Source organism: Podarcis erhardii (genome assembly GCF_964252035.2).
Source record: "Podarcis erhardii genome assembly, chromosome: 3".
NCBI lineage: Eukaryota > Metazoa > Chordata > Lepidosauria > Squamata > Lacertidae > Podarcis > Podarcis erhardii.
In genome coordinates this window covers 37,076,060-37,101,414 of record NC_138507.1, presented here as the reverse complement: position 1 = coordinate 37,101,414, position 25,355 = coordinate 37,076,060, and the positions used below count along the sequence as shown (strand labels likewise).

The 25,355-nt window shown below is 40.8% G+C and overlaps 1 protein-coding gene across 5 annotated transcripts in view; it reads right to left on the bottom strand.

Moving 5' to 3' along the window:
* The window catches only part of ADGRB3 (adhesion G protein-coupled receptor B3), a 450,119-nt gene that overhangs the window by 17,369 nt on the left and 407,395 nt on the right, over nt 1-25,355 (bottom strand). For 4 of the 5 annotated variants that reach the window (XM_081856759.1, XM_081856755.1, XM_081856757.1 and 1 more), the window contains 7 exons: nt 22,883-22,949; nt 20,854-20,939; nt 15,995-16,093; nt 15,463-15,634; nt 12,346-12,441; nt 10,001-10,040; nt 7,404-8,047 (listed from right to left, as the gene is read on the bottom strand). In XM_081856759.1, the coding sequence (XP_081712885.1) occupies nt 7,404-8,047; nt 10,001-10,040; nt 12,346-12,441; nt 15,463-15,634; nt 15,995-16,093; nt 20,854-20,939; nt 22,883-22,949 (1,204 nt within the window). The remainder of the gene's footprint in view (nt 1-7,403; nt 8,048-10,000; nt 10,041-12,345; nt 12,442-15,462; nt 15,635-15,994; nt 16,094-20,853; nt 20,940-22,882; nt 22,950-25,355) is intronic. The other variant, XM_081856756.1, reaches the window with a different exon arrangement.

The window sequence follows — 25,355 nt, the reverse complement described above, 5'->3', positions numbered from 1 at the left end:
GTTCATAAAATGACCCCAGTGCTATTCTGGCACTGTAGGTTTTCCATGGGTGTGTGTTGAAACAGCATGATAGTGGAGTGGTGTGAGTCAATTGTAAACTAGGCTCTCTGAGGCCCAGTTCTCAGAGCTTTTGCTTTACCTTTTTGAGCAGGAAGAATCAAAGGAACCAAGCCTCTGTATTATCAGCAGTTCATGCGAGGCACCACTGTGGTGTAGTGGTTAGAGTGTTGGACTAGGACCTGTGAGACCAGGGTTCAAATCTTGGGTCAGTTACTCACTTTCAGCCTAAACGATCTCAACAATGTTGTTGTGAGGAGACTATGGGAGGAGGAGAACTATGTGTATCACCTTGCAGTCACTGGGAGTAAAGGTTGTATATAAATTCAATAAAGATATAAATAAGTGTGGCAGGCAAGAAGGGCTTGATGTGCTCCTCCACCACCTTACTGTTTCAGCACCCCCTGGCTTGCATATGTGGAAGTTCTACCTTATTTTATTTTCTTTGTAATATCTCATTAACAGAACACATCTTGAAAATGCTGTTGATTTAATGAAACATACTTCCAAGTAAGTGTGTGTGCTTGAGCACAACCTTAATTAACATAGTGCAGTTTTGCTCGGGGGTTTGTTTACGCCACATTTCTTGAGAGAATGAACTGTTCCTTCTCTCTGAGGATGTTTGTGTTTGATACATTTCTGAAAAGACAGAGAGGCGAAGATCTGCTTCCTTTGTGTGTGTGTGTTTGCATTTCCCCACATCATTAGAAGACAGAGTTGAGCTTAATTTGGAGGTGGCTTGCAAAGATCTCCACCTTCTCCCAGACTCTCCCGCCCTTCATCTGTGAATCGAGACACCTGGGAAGCTGCAGTTCCCTTTCAAAATAATTTCCTTTAAATGAGAACAGTTGTCTGGGCGTATTCTTTCAAAGCACAACCCAGTTCAAAAGGATGCAAAATGATTTTGTCAGGAAAACCAAACACTTTGAACTGAAGGAGTGCACTCCAAGAGATTTCCTTTGAAGCCAAGGAAGTTGAACCAACTTCAGTCTGTCAAGACAGGAAATGGCTGGATGAGAGTAGGTTTGTGAAAGCAAACTAACACACACCATAGTTGTGATGGCATGGCAGAAGGAAGAAGATCTTAAGTGCATTGTGGCTTAAGAATAATATAGTATACTACTCCCAAAATATAGACACATCTGGATATAAAACTGCAAATTGCCTGCATGCTCTCATCATCACATGACTTGATCCCAGGTTCAGCCAGTGGCGTAGCGTGGGGGGTGCAGGGGGGCCGGCCGCACCGGGCGCAACATCTGGGGGTTAGGGTTAGGGGGCGCAAATCCACGGGTTAGGGGGCGCAAATTACTTGCCTTGCCCCGGGTGCTGACAACCCATGCTACGCCACTGGGTTCAGCGAAATGTGTGTGATGATCATTGTTCTTGATGTGACTTCTTTTTGACCTGTGGACCAGGCTTCAATACAAAAGGAAAATGTAAGCCACATTCACTTTGCAATTAAGCTGAGATGTGTATATATTTAAGAAAGCCAATGTGAATGGGCAAAGGATAGTGCATATTGACAGGTGACAGCTTCCTGAACAGGAGTAGGCATGGGCTGCAAGGAGGGAGGAAACCAAACAGGTAATGCACATTGGGTGAAGACATCTCTACCCCTCCTTTGGTGTGTACAACAGTGTGCAAATTAGCTTGCTGCCTCTTAAACTACTAAAGTGTACATAATCTTAAAGTCAGGTGAAAGAGTTCATACGAAATTTAATGGAGAAAAGACAGGGCAGGCTGTAGCTACTATATGGGGTGGTGGGAAAGGAAACACACAGATCGTATTCTGATGAGACTGAACACAGAATACGTAACAGAAACTGACTATAGCTCCATCTTATTCTTGACGAGGTACGATCATCAAGATGCACAATTGGGACCTAAAAAAACAAGTTCATCTACTGAGGCTCTGCCAAAGCTATCTTTTAAGACTGAAGTGATGGTACTACTCAAATCAAATAATCCAGAAAGCTTTAAGATTTAGAGATGAGTAGCTGAAAAGATTCATGTAGGAGAGGGCTATCAAAGGCTACCAGCCATGATGGCTTTGCTCTGCCTCTACAATTGAAGACAGCAATGCTTCTGAATACCAGTTGTTGGAAACCACAGGAGGGGAGAATGCTCTTGTGCTCAGGTCCTGCTTGCAGATGTCTGGCAGGAGAACAGGATGCTGGACTAGGTGGGCCATTGGCCATAGGCAACAGGCTCTTTCTCTAGTTTAGATACTAGATGGCACTCTGAGTGGCATCAGGAGTTTCAGGTTACTGTTCTAGTCTTCTTTAATAGAGACAGCAATGTTTTTTTCTAGCTTCCTGACTGGCATGCCCCCCGGGAAGATGACACAACCCAACCACTACTGAAGTACGATCCAATGTTAGTCATACTTTTTTAAAAAATGTGTTTTTAATAGTTTTTTAAAAGTTTTATTTGTATTATTGATGTATTTGGCTCCTTTGGAAGGCAGGGTGAAAAATAAATAGAGTAAATAATAGAGTAGACTCACTTAAATCAAAATGTTCTAGTAACTTGTCTATTGATTTCACATGGTCTGCTTTGAGTATGACTAATATTGGCTCCCCCCTTTGCATATATCAGCTGTAAAACTCATAGAAATGCTATTTTACACCTTGCACTGGAGCACTGCATGAGCTTTTGCAAAATGATAAGAATTGTTATAGGACCTACTTATTATAGGACTGAGCAAACTCTTCCACCAGTGATTGCAGAACAGCACTAATGCCTATTTTCCTTTTGCCAAAGGTTCTTTGGATTCAACCCAGTGATTTCCCAGAAAAGGATGGATATTAGTTTCAAATGACTCATATAAGTGTTCCTTTCCTTCAGCATGTGAGTACAGTTACAGCAATGGGCCTATACGTTCTGCAATAGTTGCAATTCTGCAAGGTCCATTTGATGCTAGCAGTAAAAATACAAGATCAAAGAGGAGCCTCTAACAACCCACCAAATTTCTGTTGGAAAGTAATATTTGATCGCTCCATCATTATCAGTGTTCTGCCTGTTGGAGTGAAAAAATATTCTGAGGATAAACTACACCCAGAAAAGTCAGAAGTTGATCATCCCCACTGGAAATGGGAACTAGAAGGACTATTTGTATTATGGTAGTTTTGTAAGTAATTTCCTAGTTAAACAATTCCCTTAATTACCTTGGCAATCTTTCCTCTCTTTTATTATGCATCCAACAATCTTTGGTATTGCATTTTTAGATTTTAAAATTGATGAGCAGAGGCCACAAATCACACAAGTGCCCTTTACTGACATGACTAATTAATTACATGGAAGTAATGATAAAATGGCAATGTAAATTATGCAGAAAGCTATCATGATAGCAGAGGTTATGATTAGACTGAACATTGGGGAACACATCTTCCTGTCATCTGCTCAATGGCATGTTCAATGGTAGCTTCTGCTTAATGGAAGGGAATTCCTTTCTGTCTCTGACACCTGTACTGGAGAGGGACAATTCCATAAATATGACAGACCAATCTATAGCCACATAGATTATATGATGACATGGCTTTGACAGCCACTATGGTGTAGTGGTTGGAGAGTTGGACTAAGACTTGGTGACTAGGGTTCAAGTCCTCATGTAGCTATGAAACTTATTATGTGATTTTGGGCTTTCATCCTTACCTACTCTTTCATCCTTACCTACTCTCAGGGTTGTTCTGGAGGAAAGGTGGGATATAAGTGTAAAAATAAACAATTCTTATTGCAATGAAGTGATATGGGCCAAATTCTCAGGTAGCCATCCAACTGAGTTTTCTGAGTGCTTTTCAATATGCAAATGACACCCAGCTCTATTTCTTTGTTACAAGTCAATCATGTGTGGTGATGCAAGCCCTGCACTGGCCAGGTTTATGGTTTTGTGGTTCAACTTTAGAGCTCTGAACAGCTTGGGACCTGCTTATCTGAAGGAATGCCTTCAGCCATATAGACCTGCCCAGCTATTAAGATCTTGCAATGATCCCTTCTAGTTGTGCCCTAACCTGCCAAAGTACATTTAGTGGAAACCAGGGGGAAGTCTATTCCATTGTAGCATTCAGTGTGTGAAACCTTTTCTCTCTGCACACCCTTGAAAAAGGCAGGTATTAACTATCTTGACATTTGGCTACCTCATGAAAGTTCATTTATTCACTCAGGCTTTTGTGGGCTATTGACATAGCAGTCCTTGAGATTATCTGGCTCCTGCTTATTACTGTTTGTGTTTTGCTAGTGTGTTTGCGTATTGTGATGCCCTATTACTTTACCTTGCTTTGATATACGGTGATACCTTGGTTCTCAAATGCCTTAGTATTCAAACAACTTGGAACCCAAACACTGCAAACACGGAAGTAAGTGTTCCAGTTTGTGAATTTTTTCCGGAAGCCGAACATGCTCCATTTTGAGTGCCACACTTCCAATTTGGGTGTTACACTTAAGTCTGTCTGTTTTTGCTATTTATTTTGTGTTTTTTGTTTTTGTGACTGTGTGGAACCCAGTTCAGCTACTGACTGATTGATTATGTGACTGCAGTACATTGTTTATTGCTTTCATTTTATGGATTAATGGTCTCGTCATAAAATTCATGTTAAATTGCTGTTTTATGGGTTGTTTTTAAAAGTCTGGAACGGATTAATCCATTTTGCATTGCTTTCTATGGGAAAGTGTGCCTTAGTTTGGAAACGCTTTGGTTTTGGAACAGACTTCTGGAACAGATTAAGTTTGAGAACCAAGGTACCACTATATTGTTTTCTTAAGCTGTTGTATCCAAATATTTTAGATTAATAAATATGAGCCATCATAAATTTTGCATGTATCGCAGATATTCCAGTGTAAAAGTGGATCCCAAAATCTGCCATTTAATTCCAGTGTGAGAAGAATTTGGCAGTAAACTTTTTCCCCATAAAATAGAAAGAACCACCCGTTCCTCCTGATATTTTATACATTTGAAAGTAGTAGTAATAATAATAATTGAAAATGACAGTGATGCCCAAAACATATGTGGTTAAGAAGCCCACTTATAGGCAATCCAGCTTCTTCTTTTTTCTCTCAAGGAACATCCAACATCACTCTCCCTCCTGGTCTGTCACAAAGGTCTTGTCTTGTGGCACATCTACTCCCCCTAATGTCATACCCTGAGTCTTAGTGCTTGCCCAAACCTTTCAACACAAAATCTCTACCCATCCAACATCTTGGCCCTTCTCTCATAAAAGAGATATAAATAACTGCAGGATTCCAGTCAGCACAGCCCATTATGATGCATTAAAACCGAGGAAGTGGCTAACTACAGTGGTGCCCCGCAAGACGAATGCCTCGCAAGACGGAAAACCCGCTAGACGAAAGGGTTTTCCGTTCTGGAGGCGCTTCGCAAGACGAATTTCCCTATGGGCTTGCTTCGCAAGACGAAAATGTCTTGCGAGTCCCTGCGGGTTTTTTTCCCTTTCTCCCCCCTTTTCCTAAGCCCTAAGCCGCTTATCAGCTGATCCGCTAAAAGCCGCTAAACCGCTAATAGCGCTAATCCGCTAAGCTGTCAATGGGCTTGCTTCGCAAGACGAAAAAACCGCTATACGAAGAGCCTCACGGAATGGATTAATTTCGTCTTGCGAGGCACCACTGTACATATTTTGCTAAGATGGGTAAGTTGGAGTCCTGATGGTGACTAAGAAAAACAGTTTGGAATGTCTTTTTTTGAGAAGCAGGGGAGGGATAAAGCAGTGCCCTAACCCTTCCAACATCCCCATTTCTGCATTACAAATCACTCCAAAGTGTGCCCTTCAAATGCATTTTTAAAACTCTTCCTTTTTGGAGTAGAGAAACAGCAGGCAGGGAAAGAGTTCTGTCTCCAGAGAGCCTCCAGTTCATCTCTCAACTTCTACCTTGTCTGTTTATAGTTGCTAAGCTGGCAAAGGTCTGGAGAACACACAGCACTCAACCATCCCATTATGTTTTTAAGATAAAAAGCAATGGTAAAACCCAGGAAAACTGTGCCAAAGTTCCTGCTCACCCCTGCAAAAGCAGCTGAAAAATGTACCTTGGTTACATTGGGGGGAACAGGAAGAAGAGTTTTATTAAATAGGTTGGGGCTTCAGCACTGGATAGTTTTGTACCTCTGAACTAAGTACATTTTCTGAGAGCCATCATATAGGCGTACTTCCCAACTTGGACCTAGAACCACTCTTCCCAAGCCTGGTGCCGCCTTCTACTCCTCTTCCTTCCATAGTCCTACTTGGTCAAAGCTCTCTTGTGGCTTGGGAACACCCACTGTCCCTGCCTTTGGATCTACCCTATCACTGAGGATCATACATGCCCTACCTTCCTTTGCATGTCTAAGCAGACACAAGGCTAGCTAGTCCTGCTCATTTTCAGTATTGTGACATAAGCACAGCACAGACATGGTGATGTATGGCTAGTGAATAAGCACCCCAGGGTATGGTTTGAAGGCAAGTGAGGCCACCACCTTGCTAAGGATGTCTGGGTCTGGTCTGGATGGGAGCCTGCCTGGGAACCTCATGTATACCACACTTTCTTCCATGATGGAAGAAAGGTGGAATATAAATGTTAAGAAAACAAACAAATGGAATATTCATTGCACCCCGAACCACACCATTCAACCATTCAAGTCCTCTATACACAAACACACATATAACAGTATGGAAGCCACTGCCTCATGGTGCAAGCTGATGTCACTGCTCTGTAGAGAATCAAATCGTAAGAGCAAGAGGGGGCTCCTGGAGGAGACCGAAGGCTCATCATTCCAGTATTCTCTTTCTCATAGAGGTCAGGGTGGTCCACAAACAGGACATGAGTGCAATAGCCCCTCACCCAAGTTGTTACCAACTGGTAACTGAGAAACACAGTGCCTCTGAACTGGAGGATAGCATACCAGCATAACTTGTAGCCACTGCCAAATTTATTATCCATGAATGTGGATAATCAGTAACCTATGTAGGTGTGCATGATCGTGTCAGTTTTTCTCACTGAATTAGTGAATGATCAGTACTACTAATGCAGGCTTCCTCAACCTCAGCCCTCCTGTTATTTTTGGCCTACAACTTCCATGATCCCCAGCTAGCAGGACCAGTGGTCAGGGATGATGGGAATTGTAGTCTCAAAACAGCTGGAGGGCCGAGGTTGAGGAAGCCTGTACTAATGGAACTTTGATATTCACCAGTACTCCTCACTACTATAAGATTGTACCATGGGGAAGTAACTTCCATGCTGCTGTTGCTGCTGCTGCTGCTATTGCTGTATATGTGAAGGGGGTCAGAGACCCACAGCTACCTACATCCAACACACCTAGAACAGCACGATGCATACACTTAAGTTTTTATATGACTGACCTCCAGAGAACTCATTGATATGGTTGATCCAGTTTCACTTCTTGCTAGTCCTGTGCTATCATCCATCTCTGAAGCCATGAAATTCTTTACTGCTGTGCGAGGTTCAAAAGGCAAGTTCTGCATGTGTTCCTGTGTAGGGAGGTGTTGATCTAAATTCATACTGAACTGGTCCATTACGTTGGGGTTCATACTAAACTCAGGATTAACTTTGTAGTGCAATAGCCTTTCATGAGGCAAGGTCTCCATGCCTAGATTCAATTTGCTGTCATCCTTTAGAGATGTCTGTGCATTCACTGAGCCTCTGGGCATGACTATATAGTCACTCTCCATCATTCGGTCCTGAGGGTGGACTATGTCCATATCTGCACCTCTCAGGTTGTCATCAGTACATAAATACACAGTCCGCCGCAGCTCTGTGTTGTCTTTTTTCAGACACTGATTGGCCAGCTCACTCATGCTCATGGGCATATGCATGCCTCCAGACTGCTGAATGATAACTTTAGAAATTATATTCCCAGGCAACGTTGAGTAGCTCATTCCTTCGGGGTTGGCAGGTTTCTCTTCTTCGTCATCGTTCAGTGAAATTCTAGAAAGGGTTCCTGTTATTGTAGCTGCTCTGCAGGGTCCAATATCCTTATGGAGAACTGTGAATGAGAGAGCAGGGCCACAAGTTTTCAAAAGGTCCTGCAGGTAGAGTTCTCACTCTGGTTGCAAATATGTCATCATCCCCATTTAATTTAGGGCAGGAGTGGCTGTTTTTTCTTGGCCCGGGGACTGCATTCACCCTACGCTAACCCTCATGGGCTGTGTACCAGTGGGGGACATGGCCCAAAGTGGGTGTAGCCACCCTGCGCTCTTGCACACAGGCTTGCATGCACCCAGAAGATACCCACACAGGCACTCAGACCTCCTTTCTTAGCTGATCTGTGCAGTTCAGCTGAGGAAGAGGGTTATTACCCCTTCTCTGCTAACCAAATTAGTATTAATCTGATGAATGTGAAGGGGACAATTTACAATTGTTTCTGTTTTGGATAACACAGGCCCAGATATTATAACACATGTCACACTATCCAGGTAATATACATCAAGACAGCCTTTTTAATTAAGACAGATGTGATTGCCTTTCCACTTTCAATCAATATTGGCCTTGCAATATTGGCCTTGAAGCAAGGATACGTATGGAAGAGGCAAGGCCAATTCAAATCTCCTAACAATGCAGTACTTAACAGAAAATGAGAAAATACATTTTAGCAAATGTTAAAGTGGTCATTTCACTATTTCTAAGCACACACTTCTTATTAAGACTCTCATTTATTAAAATAAATAAATAAATGTCTTATTTTTTCAAGGCAAAGTCCAATCATGTCTGCCCTATCTTCTTCTGCAAGGCATCTTTTTCTTGTTCAGTTTCTAATCATGAATGCTCTGGAGAGCAATACCACATTCCCGCTGTCATTAGGGAGCTGACCTGGGTGCTCATGTTCTTAAAGGCCACACCTAAAAATCACAGGACCATTAAAGTACTAAGGAAGGATGATAAAGGCATTATGACAACTGTTTATATTCAGATGAGGCAATGCAGTTCTAAACAGGCATCATGGTGCATAGCTAGCGTTAATGTACTGTTTCCAGTGTTACTCTAGGACATTTTACCATATCCCGTACTAGTCCTATGCAGAGTAGACCCATTGAAATTAATGCAAGGATTTAGTTAGGTCCATTAATTTAAATGGATCTACTCTTGAGTAGGACTAGAATTGGAATGAACCCACTGATTGAAAAAATCTGTAGCCTGATGACTATTCGGTGGCACAGCAGAGCCCAGGATTAGAACTGAGGAATATCCCATTCCCGTTCTTAAGCGCTCTTAAACAACATTTTGTTTGGAGTTGCCAAAGCAAACTGCTGATCATGAACCCTTTTTTAGCCAGCACAATCAGAAAGAAACTCTGAACCATTTAAAATTCAGATTTTTTTGAATTCATTGATGGCAATTTGCATTTAATTCAGAAGAACGATAAATGCACTTTAATCTGGTATAGTATTAATTGTATATTTAGAGAACATGTTTTTTGGGGAGGGGGGCCGATAGTAAGGTTGTGTATGCTTGTTTAATTGCTATTCCTATTACAAGCAGCTTTTCAAAGGCTTCTTACATGATAGTCTGGCTGCATATAATTACCCCAATCCAGTGAATGCTTGCAGATGCAAGAGCTCTGGTGCGTGCAGACTCAACAGCTTACAAGGAGCTGTTTCTCAAGCCTGTTGCACATAAGGATTAGACATTTATTAGCCTCTTCCTGTACCCTGGCTTCTTTGGCCACACTTATGAAGATTACTAGAGACTGAATTTTCAGAACGCTGTGCCTGCACTGTCTTGCACATTTTGTCATATTGCTGGTGCATAGCAAAATACATTTCTGGCCATGGCATCAAATATTTATATCCTGTAAAGCAATTTCTACCTTCATATTGGTAAAATGGTCTTTTTGGTAGAAAAAGTCTTGTCTAAATGCATATCTGACACTTCAGTTACACTAACAAAGTAAATTTTTATCTGATCTTCCTACATTCACATGGTGATCTGACAGCCTTACCTGATCGACAGGCAATGTCCACATCTTTTTCAAAATCTGTCTGTAACAATAACAAATAAAAGTTTATTAAGACAAGCATTGCCACTCATCAACATCCGTGGCACCATTCATATAACAAAAGCTACCATAAAGATATCAAAATTTTCAAAGTAGGGTGGTTCAGGGTTTGGCATTTGAAAAACAGGGGGCCTGCAGTACTTAGCTAATTGCGAACCACTGCTCAAGAGGTTTAGGGAAACCCCTATAACAAATCTAGGGGCATGTTGGACAGGGGAGAGGGGAAAAATGTTCTCTTGTGCAAGCAAAAAATCATTGCACAGATTGAATGATTGTCACACTGCTACGTTGGATCCTGCACTTTCTGGGCTAGTGTGTTCTCAAACTCAACAATGGGCTAACTTCACTTAATCATCATTTCTACAATGTAGCCCCTTGGACTGATGGCTCCATTTACATCAAGTGTAGCGATACATCAAGGAATATTTTAGTCCAAATTAAAGAATTCAGAAGAAGGCATGCTGCTGTTGAGTATGCCACAGGAAAACTCTTACTTAAATATCTCCCTGCAATCCTATATTTGCATAACTAAAAGAATCAGCTCTATAAAGCTTCCAAGCTTTCTGTTGAGGCAGGTGGCTTTGGTGAGTTTCCACATAAAAAAAAAAACACTTCCACACTTAGCACTGTACACATAAATATACAGCTGAACATTTCACAGATACCGTTTTGTAACATTTTCAAGGGCATTAATTTGCACTTTGCAAGAAGAGCCTTCCAGAGTGCTCCAAGTGTTCTACTGCACATTTGCTGTGTGTACATGCAGTGGGCTATTATGCAGAGCTTAGTTAAAGCAATTTCCCTAGTATTAGTGTGGAATTCTAAGGGAGCTGCTGGGATTCACTAAGTTCCTTTCTGCCATATGCCATTCAGATGACTATGCAGAAGACCATCTGTATACTCATTTCTTGTAGTCCCTTGCATCAATCACAGTGTAATTCCCAAATTCCACATCGAGCTTCTGAGAAAGGCAGGATAGAAGGATAAGTGAATTCTGCCAAAGTCACTACCATTTCAAAAACGGTTATGGTATAGCATAATGGCCAGCAGTCTGAGCTAGCAATTTTACCTCTGGCACGAGCTTGCCTTAAGAAACCCACTCTCACCCCCTAGACTGCAATATGGGAAGTATAATATTATTCTATAGACTCATATATCATATAATTTTAGAGTTGGAAGGTACCTTGGAGGTCACCTCTCTCAGTGCAGGAATCTTGCAATGACAGCATCCTTGACAGATGGCTCTACAGCCGCTGCTTAAACACCTCTGGTGGAGGAGAGGCAACCATCTCCCAAGGCAGCCTGTACCACTCTTAAAACAGCTCTTACCATTAGATATTTTCCCTGTCATCAAGCCAAAGTCTGTTCTCTTGCAAGTTCTCCTCACTGGTTCTAGCCCTGTGTCTCTGAAGCAGCAGAGTCTGCTCCGTACTCTGTTGCGTCTTACCCTTCTTAGGTGCCTGTTGTAAGGATTACTGCGATAATGTACACGAAGCACTTCTGAACATTTGAAATGCACTATGTAAATAGTTATGTTTTATTACTATTTTTAACCCTACATGACCCTAGCATTCTTTCTCAGAAATTATAATTCCATGCAGGAAAAGTGGCAACTAGACTATATGAGTGAGAAAAGGTGTTCATAGTGTATGTATAAGTGTGTATTTTGTACTGTATATTTGTGTGTGTGTGTGTGTCTTTATTCCCATTCCATCTTCATTGACATAGAAGCTAGAGTGTTGGACAAGGACCTGGGAGACCAGGGTTCAAATGCTCACTCGGCCATGAAGCTCACAGGCTGACGTTGGGTTAGTGACTCACTCTTAGCCTAACCTACCTCACAGGGTTGTTGTGAGGAGAACTATATACACCACACTGAGCTCCTTGGTGGCAAGGTCAGAAATAAATGTAATAAATAAATATAAAATCAAAATGATAATCTGACAGATACAATAAACATTAGAACAATATAAAGAGAATATATATTACAACTCCTCCTCCATATACCAGTCAGTGACTAAATACATCAAGACTACACATCACTAAAAGCATGGCTAAAGAAATATTTTTTTTAGCTGATGCTGAAATCCAACCAATACCGGTGCCAGCTGGATTTCAAAAGAGAGAAGGCGTTCTATTTACGAAATATAATTAAATAAATGGAATAATGAAGGCAAACTTATGCTTGTGGGGCACCTTTAACAACCAAACCCTGTACACTATTGAAATGTTCATTTTGCCCACAGGAGCCAACTGGAAATAGCAGGCAAGGAGCAATAAAAACTAACCATGATTTGAGCGTGTCCATTAGGAAATGAACTTGAAGAATCTGCATTGATTGGATCCTGGCAGTTTCTTAAACGGCATCTAAACGCATCTTGAACCTGGTGAAAGATGCCAAGAATTCAGCACACCTCTTTAAAATATAGACAAAATTATTAAAAAGCAATAATAGCAATGCTTCAGTTGTCACAGAGTAGTGTTTAGGATGCCATCTTTGGATGATGCAGTACAGTTGACAGGACTGAAGCAAATACATAAAATGGTACCACCATTGGGTTAATGCACAGCACACAAGCGTGTGCCTCCCTGCCCATACCTCAGATGTCAGGAGACACAAAAGGCACGTGTAACCACTGATAGGCCCAAGAGAACCCCCAACGCTGCAAACCCGGTGATAAATTTAATGCATGCTTTGTAAGGCCAGCCAGATGGAGAACACTTCAGACTGGTACTGTTTGTTTGCTAGCTTTTGCCGAATGCCAAGAGCAAGCAAATGACGGCTACCATCCTGTGGGTGATCTCCATTATTTGAGCACGCTGCAAAACAATTGAATGTGAGATCCTATTAAATTCTTCTCTGTAGCTCCTCTGGCTTTTCTGATATTCAGTGCTCAAGGTATATTCTTTTAAAGCAGTTTCTTCAGGTTTTTCTCTTACCCTCTGACATGAAGCTGCAAGCTTCTCTCAGAGCCAGACACAGCAAGAGAGACAGATGTGCTGAACGTGCGGGTACCAAGGAAGTGGTTTCCTTAGCAACAGTAACCAATTCAAAGCTCTTATAACTTGCCCTCTCTCCTCACGTGTCCTCTCTTTTTATTTTTTATTTTTAGTCTCTGCAGTTTAGATATGGGGTGGTAGTATAGCTTTAAATGCTAGGCATGGGTTAAAAAGATACAGATACAGATATATATCCCAATAATTAAGAACACGGGAAAAGGAGAAAATAAATAAGTTTTTTTCTCTCACTTTATTGCCAATCTTTAGGTTTTGACATAATTCAAATTAGGATCTGAACACACACACACACACACACACACACACACACACACACCATATCTATCACCTATCTCAATAAAACATGTTTAACAAATTGCTGAATTCAAAACCTGGTAATTAAGGATTCATGACTTGTGGTCATTTTACACTTGTACTGAAATATGAATAATGTCTACTTCTGCCTACTTGAGATAGTAGCCATGCTATCATTTACATCAGGTGTGGAGGACTCCCAGCCCTCCAGATGTCGGTGGCACATGCACTGGTTATTTCTTGCTTGGACTACTGCAGTGTGTTCTACCTTTGAAGGTGACTCAGAAAGTATAATTAATCCAGAATACAGCGGCTAGACTGTTGACTGGGAGCAGCCGCCAAGACCATATAACACCGGTCCTGAAAAACCTACATTGGCTCCCAGTCCATTTCCGAGCACAATTCAAAGTGTTGGTGCTGACCTTTAAAGCTTTAAACAGCCTCAGCCCAGTACCCCTGAAGGAGTGTCTCCACCCCCATCATTCAGCACCGAGGGCCTTCTGGTGGTTTCCACACTGTGAGAAGTGAAGCTAGAGGGAACCAGGCAGAAGGCCTTCTCGGGAGTTGCGCCCACCCTGTGGAATACCCTCCCATCATATGTCAGGGAGGTGAGTAATTATATAACATTTATGAAGCATCTGAAGGCAGCCCTGTATAGGGAAGTTTTTTAAGGTTTAATGTTTTACTGTGTTTTTATATATTCTGGAAGTTGCCCAAAGTGGCTGGGGCAACCCAGTCGGATGGGTGAGGTACAAATTAAGAAGAAGAAGAAGAAGAAGAAGAAGTGGTACCCTGGGTTAAGAACTTAATTTGTTCTGAAGGTCCCTTCTTAACCTGAAACTGTCTTAACCTGAGGTACCACTTTAGCTAATGGGGCCTCCTGCTGCCACCGCACCTCCGCCGCATGATTTCTATTCTTATCCTGAAGCAAAGTTCTTAACCCGAGGTACTGTTTCTGGGTTAGAGGAGTCTGTAACCTGAAGCGTCTGTAACCCAAGGTACCACTGTAATGGACTTGGTTGATGGTGCTTGTCTTCATTTTGTGGGTTTACTGTGCAACATTCTGAAATCAACATTGTGAGAAGCTTCAGATTGTATCTGAAGCCTCCCTGGGTTTTTTCCAGTCCTAGAGCATCCCTTGAAGCAGACTCAAGTAATTACGGGGAATTCTTCTGGACAGCGTGATGAGATTTAGTAAGACACATTCTAAGACATATAAAAAACTCCAACTACAGCTGCTTTCACGTCGGCACTGATATCATTTGAAACTTTTTATAGAAACTGAAGTTGCCAGTTCATTTATTCACCACACCTATATATGTTTCTCCGTTTTCATGTACTAAAATGTCTGTTGCCGAGAATGAGAGGAAATGGACTATTTTCCAGTCTACAGTTTAAAAATGCATTATGAAATCCATGTTTCTTTAGATAACCATCTTTGATGGTGAGTCAAACCCTTAGGTAAGCCTTTCAGTGTAATATTTTATTAGCATTTGTTTAATCACATAAGGTTTCCAGGACAGATCCATTACGAGGATCCCGGATTTCAGATGGCTCATGCTCAATGATTCTGCTCTGCACAAGCGGTACAGATGCATGTTATATGGGAGCTGGAAGGAACTCAAGTGGGGAAGGATCTTGTGATTACCAAATGGTCTGATCCAGATTCTGAAGCCATTTGCTATTGTTGGTTGAAATACCAGAAGGTTGTAAATGTCAGAGTCACAGAAGACCTCTTGGAGATAGAAAAAGGCAGAAAAGGAAACCTTTAATTTGTTGGGCTATTGGGCTTTCTTCTTCTTTTTTTGCTACATTTGCATCTGAAATAAATCAGGTTTCTCTTGACTTTAGCTCTGCCCAATCTCCAATTTGACTTTTCATTTAGTCCACTGGTTCTTTGTAGCTATGCATGGTGGCTTTTTTCCTCAACAGGCTGTCACATCTGTTTGTCACAAAAGAACATTGCTCAATTGCCCTGCTTTTGATCCCAGATTTTTCCTTGATATACAACTGAATTTCTGTGGAGCATTTGGTATTGCTGTAAAATTTCACAGCGGCACATGACAAATGCCATCAGGAAGTGGTTTCCTTACCTCCCTTCGGAGAATGCAGTGGACCATGACAATGACGAAGCCCTGCAATGAATCAAACACAGCAAAGAGTATCTGAAATAATATCGATCTCTTGTCAGTCATCGCCAGAACTGCAGACATCCAAGTCAGAGCCAGGAGAGGCAACACAACACAGGAACTCCAAAGGGATGCCCTAGAAAGTGACAAAGAGGAAGGAAAAGAGCAGCAACAGTGACGCTGTAGAACCATGAGTGGACAATACAACCCTCTCTTCACATATATATGTGCAAATGTATAGATAACATATTTAAGGGTGGCAACTTGTTAGTTAATGTGAAGACCAATGACAAATATTTAGAGATCTATAAACATTGATATTTTATTTTCTACATGTTACTCCAGTTGAATTAAAAAGTGTGGTTGCCATTTCTTTTCCTTTAAATTAACTATATTCAGCATTAGTTATCATAGTTTTTCATCACTGTAGTATCCCCGCCCCCCACATGCACTGTATAAGATTTGTAACAAGAAGATGTAAATGATTAGGACTAACATGGCATTACTGGCGGTGGTGGCTGACAAAGCTGTTGTTGAAACTACTCCACACTTGGCACATTTGAGCGTCAAACCGCTATGAGGCTCACTCATCTGACTGCAAACAAACAGAACACCCACAAAAAAGAACAAAATATTGAATTTTTTGTCACCAAAAAAAGTCGCGACTGAAATTTAGCTTTTTAAATATGATGTCATGCAAGAAAATAAAATAGCAGGTAGACTTATTCAGAATTTACAAAGCTCTATTTGAATCATACACTGTTTTACATTTTTAAAGTAAAAAAATAGTGTTATTTGGGGGAGGGAAGTTTCATTTCGTGCAAGGCCTAGTTCTTTCATTTAAGTCTTTTTTTTTTAAGGCCCCCAGTGTCCAGAGATAAATGTCACTTGATAACACCGAAGTAAACAAGCACGTGCTAGTGTAGGACACACAAGGTGAGATCCCTCTATTCAGACCTTTAAGAAGACCAATATGCTCATGATCATTTATTCGCTCAGAATGCAAGAGAAAGACAAATTGCCAGGGCAGCGTGTGCATACCTCTAATTAATTAAGAGGTGAACGAAGTTGGAAAATGACCACACACTAAGATGGCTCAGTCAATGTGCACGACGATATTGGCTGAAAGGTTGAAGGAGCTTTAAAACAAGATAGAATAAGCTCCTTCTTAGCTTACTCTAAATTTTTGCCAGAGGCTGGTCTGGATACAGGGTTTGAAATGTATGGAATTTAATGAAAGTATTATTTCAGGCTTGAAAAACAACATTTTAATAAAACACAGTACACAAGCATTAAGGTTAATATATGTGTGTACAGTATATGTTTATTTGTACAACACACTGTATCACAACATCGAACAACTGGTTCAGTTTTCTTGCCTCATAAATTATAACAACTGAATTGCCTGGCTATTTCCAGGCTTTCATCCACCCTAACAGTTTCAGTGCCATCTAAGTACAGGCTGGCTGCCAGTTAGCTATCAAGCTAGGCTTAAGGTCCTGCTATTAACATCTGAAGTCCTAACAGCTCCAGACCAGGTTACCTCTGAAATATGGCAGGCACCAGCAGTGATGCTCTTCCATTGCTCATTAAAAACAGGCATGTTTCCCCAAGTGTTTCCCTGACTGCTGATGCCAGTTTTTAATTAGTCTCCTACTGTAATGATTATTTTAACTTTATGTTTACATTTATATCCAAGGAGCTAAAGGTGGCCTGTGTGGTTCTCCCTCTCCCTGTTTTATAATTTGCAGTATCCCTGTGAAATAGATCTGAGAGTGAGTCGCTGGCGCAAGGTCACTCAATAATGTTTTTATTATTTTACGGATATGTTTTATTACTTATACAATATTTTATAATCACATTATTTCACTGTAGTAAACTTCTTTGTGTATGTTTTTTCTTCTTTGATTAAGAGAGTGATGCATTACTTTATTAAGTGTATTAAATGCAAAAAGTAATATGTAGTGGAACGGTTTTCATTGACTGATGGAAGTTGCTGCAGATGAAATCCATGGGTGTCTGCCCAACAGCAGAACAGACTCCATTGGCAGAATGGATCCCGCTCCCTGCTGCAGCTCTACATATGCCCCCCCCAATCTTCTCAGGAGGGTTTTCAGAATCTGCAGATTAGATATGGGGCAGGGCGGAGGAGGATTCAGGGCAAAGGAGAGGAAGGAGGAGTCTTTATGTGCAAGTGAAGTCTGCTCATGTAATATTGGCTGTCACTCTGGATTTTTATAAAATGAAGAGAAAAATCTTATTACTCACCCCACCCCCTCACACCATCTGCCTGTGAAAGCTTACATGTACCAAACAACTCATTCTATAAAATGGAATTTACTATTGGAATAAGCAATAGATAAAAAAATAGAGTGACCAACTTGAGTCCTGGGGTCCCTAATGTGATGGATGTGGGCACCATGGCAGCCTCAGACACCCCCTTGGTCTGTTGCAAGGCCCTGCTGCTCCTTCCATTTTTTATTTTTAAAATTGCAGGGTGCTTCACTCTTTTTATTAACTTTGGGTAGTATTGAGCTGGCTGGACAGAGAACTGCAGGCTTGCAGTCACTCTGTCCTCTTATCTCCTTCTCCTCAAAATGCCTCAAGTTTTATCTGATTTGTTTCCTTGTGTGTTTTTGGTTTTCCTGTTTATTTGGTGCCTGTGTGTGTTTTGCATCCTTGTTATTTTGTTTGGTTGAGAGGTGTTTTGCCAATTTCAAGGGAAGCTGTTGCCTGCTGCTTTCTCCATTTCATTTGTTTTGCAATGTGTGTAGGCCTATGGAGCATTCCTTGGTTGTGGTAGTGTTGGTAGTTTTGCTCATCACCAGATTATTTGTCGTGCCAACAACAGTTTCTTAGATTTTCAAATGTGTTCCCAGAATCCAAAAGGCTAGGGACTCTTGGTGTAATGGCTCAGCTATTTTGAGGAATATGGTAAGAGGGATCAGCTTGCTTGAGAGATGGAGCTCAGTTTTTGTTTTTTTGTTTTACATTCTGTCAAAAATATAGATGTAAATACTGTAGCCAAAATCCATATAAACACAAAAATCTATATATAACTATGTTGATGTTTCATTTCATTTTGCACAAACAGGTTATTGGAAATGAGAATGTTAATGTGTTTTTTTCATGTTGCTTTTTGGTGAAAGGCCCATAAAACAGCATACAAGAAAAATCAAATACACAATAAAAATAATTTAAAATTGTCTGGGGGATAACATAGTCCCTGAGAATGGAGGTTAGCCTTAGCCATCTCTGGCCTGTGGTATGCTCAGAGTCATCATTTGCTGGGAAGATTCAAAATGACCTGAACCAATGTCTTCAAGTTACAAGAAGAGACACTCCAACTAAACATTAGGAAGAACTTTTTAACTGTAAAGGTTGTTTGATAGTGCAATGGACTCCCTTCACTGGACTCTCCTACATTTTTAAGCAAAAGTTGGGTGGCCATCTGTCATGGATACTTTAGTTGAGATTCCTGCATTGCCAGGGGGTTGGGTTAGATGAACCTCAGGGTCCCTTCCAACTCTACAATTCTATGATTCCATGATTCTTTGATTCTACTCTGAGTATGACTTTGTCAGATACACCTCACTGTAGGAATAATTCTGGGTTCCATGCAGACATCATGCAATTTCCATTCCTGTACCAGAGACGAGAGTGATTTTTATTTGGAGAATTTTTGGGTACAAGGGGTACAAGTATTCTAAGTGAACACACACACACACACACACACACACTGTGTGTGTGTGTGTGTGTGTGTGTGTGTGTGTTGAGAACAGTGCTGCAAAGAATTGCTTGCTTGTTTCTGAAACTTGGATCAAGCAACCTTAAAGAGGAGATGATTATGTGAAAGCATATGAGACTGGATCTTACCACCTTAAGGTATGTTATAATATTCCATAACCGTTTGTTACATTCCGTGAATGAAAATGCATAGAGCCCCTTGACACCGATTTGGCAATGTGAAATTGGCAACAGCTGCTTTATGGCTGCTGATTCACGTAGCCTTATCTAGAGGATAACTTCAACAATCCTAACCTGTGGTGTCTTAAGATTGACAAGTTTGCATGGACTAGAACCTCCTTCATCTGATTCAACTAATGGATATATATACATATTGGTATTTGTGAGGGGATATAAGTGGGACCAAATCACATGTCAACAAGTCATGGTATAGTCTGCCTGTGAGAAACAGCTATTGAAGAACAGCTTTGGTTAACAGAGCAGTCTTATCATGCTAATTCAATATTCTTCAAAGGATGCAATCTTATCAAGATTAAATAGAGCATTAACAATCAATAATGAAATATCATGGAGTAGGATCTAGTCAGAGTTAAGCACATGTAAGTCTCACTGGGAGAGTTAAGCCCATGTTTAGATCTTCCCCACTGAATCAATGAACCCTGATCTAAGAGAATGTATGCTTGCTTGAATAAAAGAAGCTGAAATATTGATGATCAGCTGTTTGGTGGAGAAGGGAGAGCGGGGTAACAGAATCTAGCACCCAGACCCTCTTCTGGACAGCCCCTAAATTGTGGAATTCCCTTATCCGAGTGGTGTGTCTGGCACCTGAGATGTATATATTTTAGGGCTTAAACTACTCTCTGAATTGATTTTAATATTGTATTTTGAAATTGCTGTTACCTGCCATGGGACCTTATGGTAAAGGATGGGTAAAGAAAATGAATAGATAAGCAACAACAGATTGGCAGGAATCCAGCTTTTTCATGGACTCAGGCTCCCAGGCCCTGTCTGAAAGGAAATGCCTCACAATTGCATGGACAGAACCCACTCAATGCAAAGAATCTCCTCTCACAGACAAAAAAGGGGATCAGTTTATAGAAAACCTTAACCATTAGCAAAGTAATATTTTGTTTGCCTGGCGTTATATTCTGATACTTTATTGTGGTGTATTACATATGCAAGCAAGCAAATGGTCCGCCTACCACCCATTTTATCTTAGGAATTACCTTGGGAAATCTTTTAGGGGAACATTCTAACTAAAGAGCATTACATAAGTCTGCGTCTCCATTCTGTACAAAGCCAATATTTTAGAAAGCCAATAATTTTGACATGCATAATCATTATTCAGGCTTTTGACTGACTTAATACCATTGTACTTGTGTTTTATTATTTTACTGTTGCTCAATCACATTTCCTCAGTTTTGGAGATGAATAAAATTGGTTAGACAGCTTGTTAAACTATGCAAAAAAAAAAAAGGAAAGATTCAAAGTGCAATCAAATAAATAGACATTTGGTAAACATAATATATACATAGAGACAAAATAAATAATTGAAAATAAGTAACAGATTTTCAGTAGGCCTGGGGGAAAAACCCAACTTCTGCTTACCCCGCTCTGTGTTTGAGTTTTTTATCTAGGATTCCATCTCTGGAAACAAGTTTATTAAACACCAGAATGCCAATCACCATGTTGACCTGTTAAATATAAAACAAACGGACGAAAACACAAACAGTCACCCCTTTAAGTGATACTGAATTAAGGACAGGGCAGGGGGGAAGAAAATAAGTGTGTAGTGCAGCACAGGCAAAGGGAAATGCATGGCATTCAAGGGGGGGGGGGAGAAAAAGGGAAATAGCAGGGCATTCCTGGTGAAAGGGAATAGTTTTGCTGGTATGCACCACTTCTTATATCTTATATAAATGCATCAGATTCAGGGTTGCCCCACTATGAATGGAAGGGCTCCTTTGGTAGAGGAAACTGTGATTCTACTGAAGCTCCCACCTAGAGGAAAAAGGTAGATTCCCCCCCATTCCTCCTCCTTTTTTGCAGGTTCCAGTCGCTTTTCAGACACTGCGGTGTAGGATCCCTGTCAATCCAGAGCTGATTTTTGGAGCTGCAGAGGTAAGGGGGACTTAGAAATCAAAATCACTTCCACTCTCTTGCGAATGGGCTTATCCACTTCACTGACATCTGCTCTGCACAACACAGAATCCAACTCCACATCTGTATCTATGGTCACCTCCAATCACTATTTTGCAGAAAGGATTAGACTAGGCATTTAGGTTTGTGATATAAGAGACTTTTTGTGGTAAGGAAAGTGATGGAGAAATGCACTAAAAAGTGTGGGATAACAACTGATAGATGGGAAGTCTGCACGAAGAAATTAGAATTAACTATTACTGTCATATAACTTTAATCAGCAGTCACCAAACAACCTTAGTGCAAGCTTTGTACAACTGAATTAGGATAAGTGCTCAATGAATAGATTGTCTGGAGGAGCTCTCTCTTGCCAGCCCCTCTCTAGACTATAGGAGTGCTTCCACAACCTTGTCTGAGTTTAAAAGGCAGGGCTGATATTAATTGGAAGACACAGGCAAGTAGTTTGATCAGGCAGGTTGACATTCAAATGACCTAGATTAGTTTTTTGACTGCTATCATTTTTAAGGCATACAGCCAAAGTTGATGGGAAAATGTGCATTTCTGACAAGAAGGCGATTATGAAAAGTGACATTGTTTTCTTTTGCTTGGATTACTGAAGTGTTTCAGATACGATGGCTTGTTCCTTCTGCACTGTGTTAGTTACAAAAAACAAAACCAGGCAGCGATATAGATTCTTTGAGGCTTCAAAGTGCTTCAGAGCCAATAAATATATGGTAGTTTCGGCTCAAAGTCAATTCACTTCAAAGGATTAGTAAGATTGGAGGCAGATCTGCATTCAGAATATTTAGAGGATCAATAGACACGCAGTCAGCGTTTTCTGTGTTTGTGCACTGGGAGAAGGAGTGAGTATTAAGCAAGTAGGTGATTGTAAGCTTCTTAAATTAATTTCCCCCTCATGCTTTCACTAGAGCTTATTAATTTGAAGGAATGAAGGAGGAGAGAGTTTGCATGCTCTCTTCTTGCTTTTTCTGAATTTCACTACAAGGTGATTCTACCCTCCCCTTGCCCTGAGAAACCATACAAGAAGTTCCAAAATGATTTGTGTCAACACAGCCATACTGGGATTGCAGGCTGAGAAAAGTTTGATTTTGTATTCCTTTACAAAGTGCAATTGTTGAAAATAATCAAAACATGGGGCAAAATTCAGGGATGGCGAACTTGTTAGCTGGGGCCAAATGCACCCCCAAAGCTCTCTATTTGCTTCTCAGAAATCTCCTCAGCCCACGCCCCCTCTGTACAGGCCACACCTCATTGGCACACATATTATACATACCCCTTTTATAAATACAAGTGCACAAATTTAACATGTGTTAAGGGGAACCGCCCTTTAATCATCTGTGTATTTGAGATACTGAAAGTATATGCAAAATAAGTTTGCATTCATAACTTCCATATCAGAATTTAGTACACTTAACATACTATCCAGTCAGTGATTATATTACCATGGTTACTTAAAATAGGTGATTTTAATGTTTACCAAGACAACAGCGGCTGCAGGTCCAACAAAAGCATAGAGAAGTCCTCCTTCGAGAGAGAGCCAGCAACTGGAAAGAACATTAGAAAAGAACTAATAAAAATTAATAAGGTTTATTATTTGTCTGTCTATATGTCTGTCTACTGATTGTGGGGCCTCACTGATTTTCTCAGTCTTGGGATATCAAAATGTTTCAGGTACTTTCTGTTAGCAAAGTCACTTAAAAGAAATTCTAATTATATGAGGAGAAATAAACAGAGATTTTGTCTCTCTTATTTTAGGCCTTGTTTATAGCAGGGTGACATTCAACCAAATTTACAGAGGAACAATTCTCTCATATCTACACAGCTAACCAGAAGACATGCTATTTCACCAAGTATCTGCTTAGTTACTAAGCAGCACCTCCCCCTCTTGGCTAGATGACTTTAATAACAGAAGTAATCCTTATGTTCAAATGGAATGATCCCTGCTGTTGCACTTCCAACACTTTCACAACAAACAGAAAACAGAGATTTATTGCACATGTAGGCCAACGCACCCCAATAAATCAGGAAGTCTGAAAACTAGCCATTTCCAAGACTATTTAGCTGCAGTCTGCAAAGTATCCAACCCTGCAGAATGCAACCTGTACTTGCTGTTCTACTACAAGGACAGAGCATATATAGCTGCAATATCTTGTGTATTACTTAAGAAATATGAAACCTAGTTTACTTCTATGTGGAAGATTATGTCTGAGAAGATATTGTGTTTCATGCTTGCTAAACATTTTAAATAAACTGTCCTTAAAAAAGTGTTTCTGCCAGTACTGAATATTTAGCATTTTTCATTCAGCAGTTTTCAAGTTACGGCACCATGGCAAAAAGGAAATCTACCTTCAAGGAAACTCTTTTTTTATGTGTGTGTGTTCAATGCTAAAATAGCTAATTTTTAATACTGTTCAACTTACAATTCTAATGCTAATTTCTCACACTTTGTGGCATTCAAAGCATCTTCCAAGTATTTTTTCACAGACTGAATGACACAATTTAAGTATTTTTCTGTTAATGCTTCATTGATGACTTGCTTTTCTATTGAAAATACTTCATGAAGTAGACACCAAGTCACTCATCTAAAGCTCCTAATAAGATGTAACGATTTTAATGGAATACATGTAGCACTCTCTCAAAATAAGGAGCTCTTAATCCATCTAAATTCTAAGTGCCTTTAGAGCAGAGCTTTCCAAATTTTTCATGTTGGTAACACACTTTTTAGATATGCATAATTTCGCAACACAGTAATTTGGTTTTACTAGCAAACCGGAGATTGAACTAACCCCCTTTCCAGCCCTAGGAGGAGTGTGAGGAGCGTTCACATGACCCATCTAATGTGTTGCAACACACAGTTTGGAAAGCCCTGCTCTAGAGAGCTGTTGAATGCCCTCCGTGCTCTGGGAATTTTAGCTCATTTGCCCGGCATTTGCAAAAGGAATGGTGAAGTAATAGCTGCTTCAAGGCAGCTTTCCCAAAACTGTTGCCCTCCAAATGTTTTTGTCTGTAACTCTCATCAGCCCCCAGCCAGCATAGCTCTGTTTGCTGGGGCTGATGGGAATTGCAGTCTAAAACATCTCAATGGTCGTGCACTATATTCCTAAGCCACCTGTTTCCTACTCACTGGCATTCCCCACCCTGCCACTACTGAATCTCATTTCCTTTTCCATATCAAATCCTGCAGAATAGTTGTTCAGGGAGAGATAAATGAATAGGAGTTGATATGGGCACACCATGCCTCCTTTGCCAAACTCGTATTAATCACAGTAAGCTCTTGGAAGAAAGGGGATGGTAAATCTGCATTTGAGTAAGAGGCTGTTTGCTAGAAACAACTGAACGAAGAGGCCAGAACAGGCACACTAAGGAAGAAGTCCCAGGGTCAGGTACAGTGGTGCCCCGCAAGACGAACGCCTCGCAAGACGGAAAACCCACTAGACGAAAGGGTTTTCTGTTTTGGAGGCGCTTCGCAAAACGAATTTCCCTATGAGCTTGCTTCGCAAGACGAAATGTCTTGCGAGTTCCTGCGGGTTTCCCCCCCTTTTCCTAAGCCCTAAGCCGCTTATCAGCTGATCTGCTAAAAGCCGCTAAACCGCTAATAGCGCTAATCCGCTAAACTGTCAATGGGCTTGCTTCGCAAGACGAAAAAACCGCTAGACAAAGAGCCTCACAGAACGGATTAATTTCGTCTTGCGAGGCACCACTGTACTTCTGTAGTGCTCTGACAAGATGGAAGACAATTTCCCCATTCAACAGATAGCAATTTGCTATCCTTTGGTAGCTTTCTGCCACATTTCTCTTCAACTGGGCCTGCCCATTGTTAACCAGCACACTTATTATTCACCTTTAAACAACTTCCATGTCAGCACAGAACTGTAAAAATACCCAAAAGCAGGTTGTGTGATAAACAGGGATGGAGGAGCTGGCGGTCATTGAAAACGTTTATTATTATG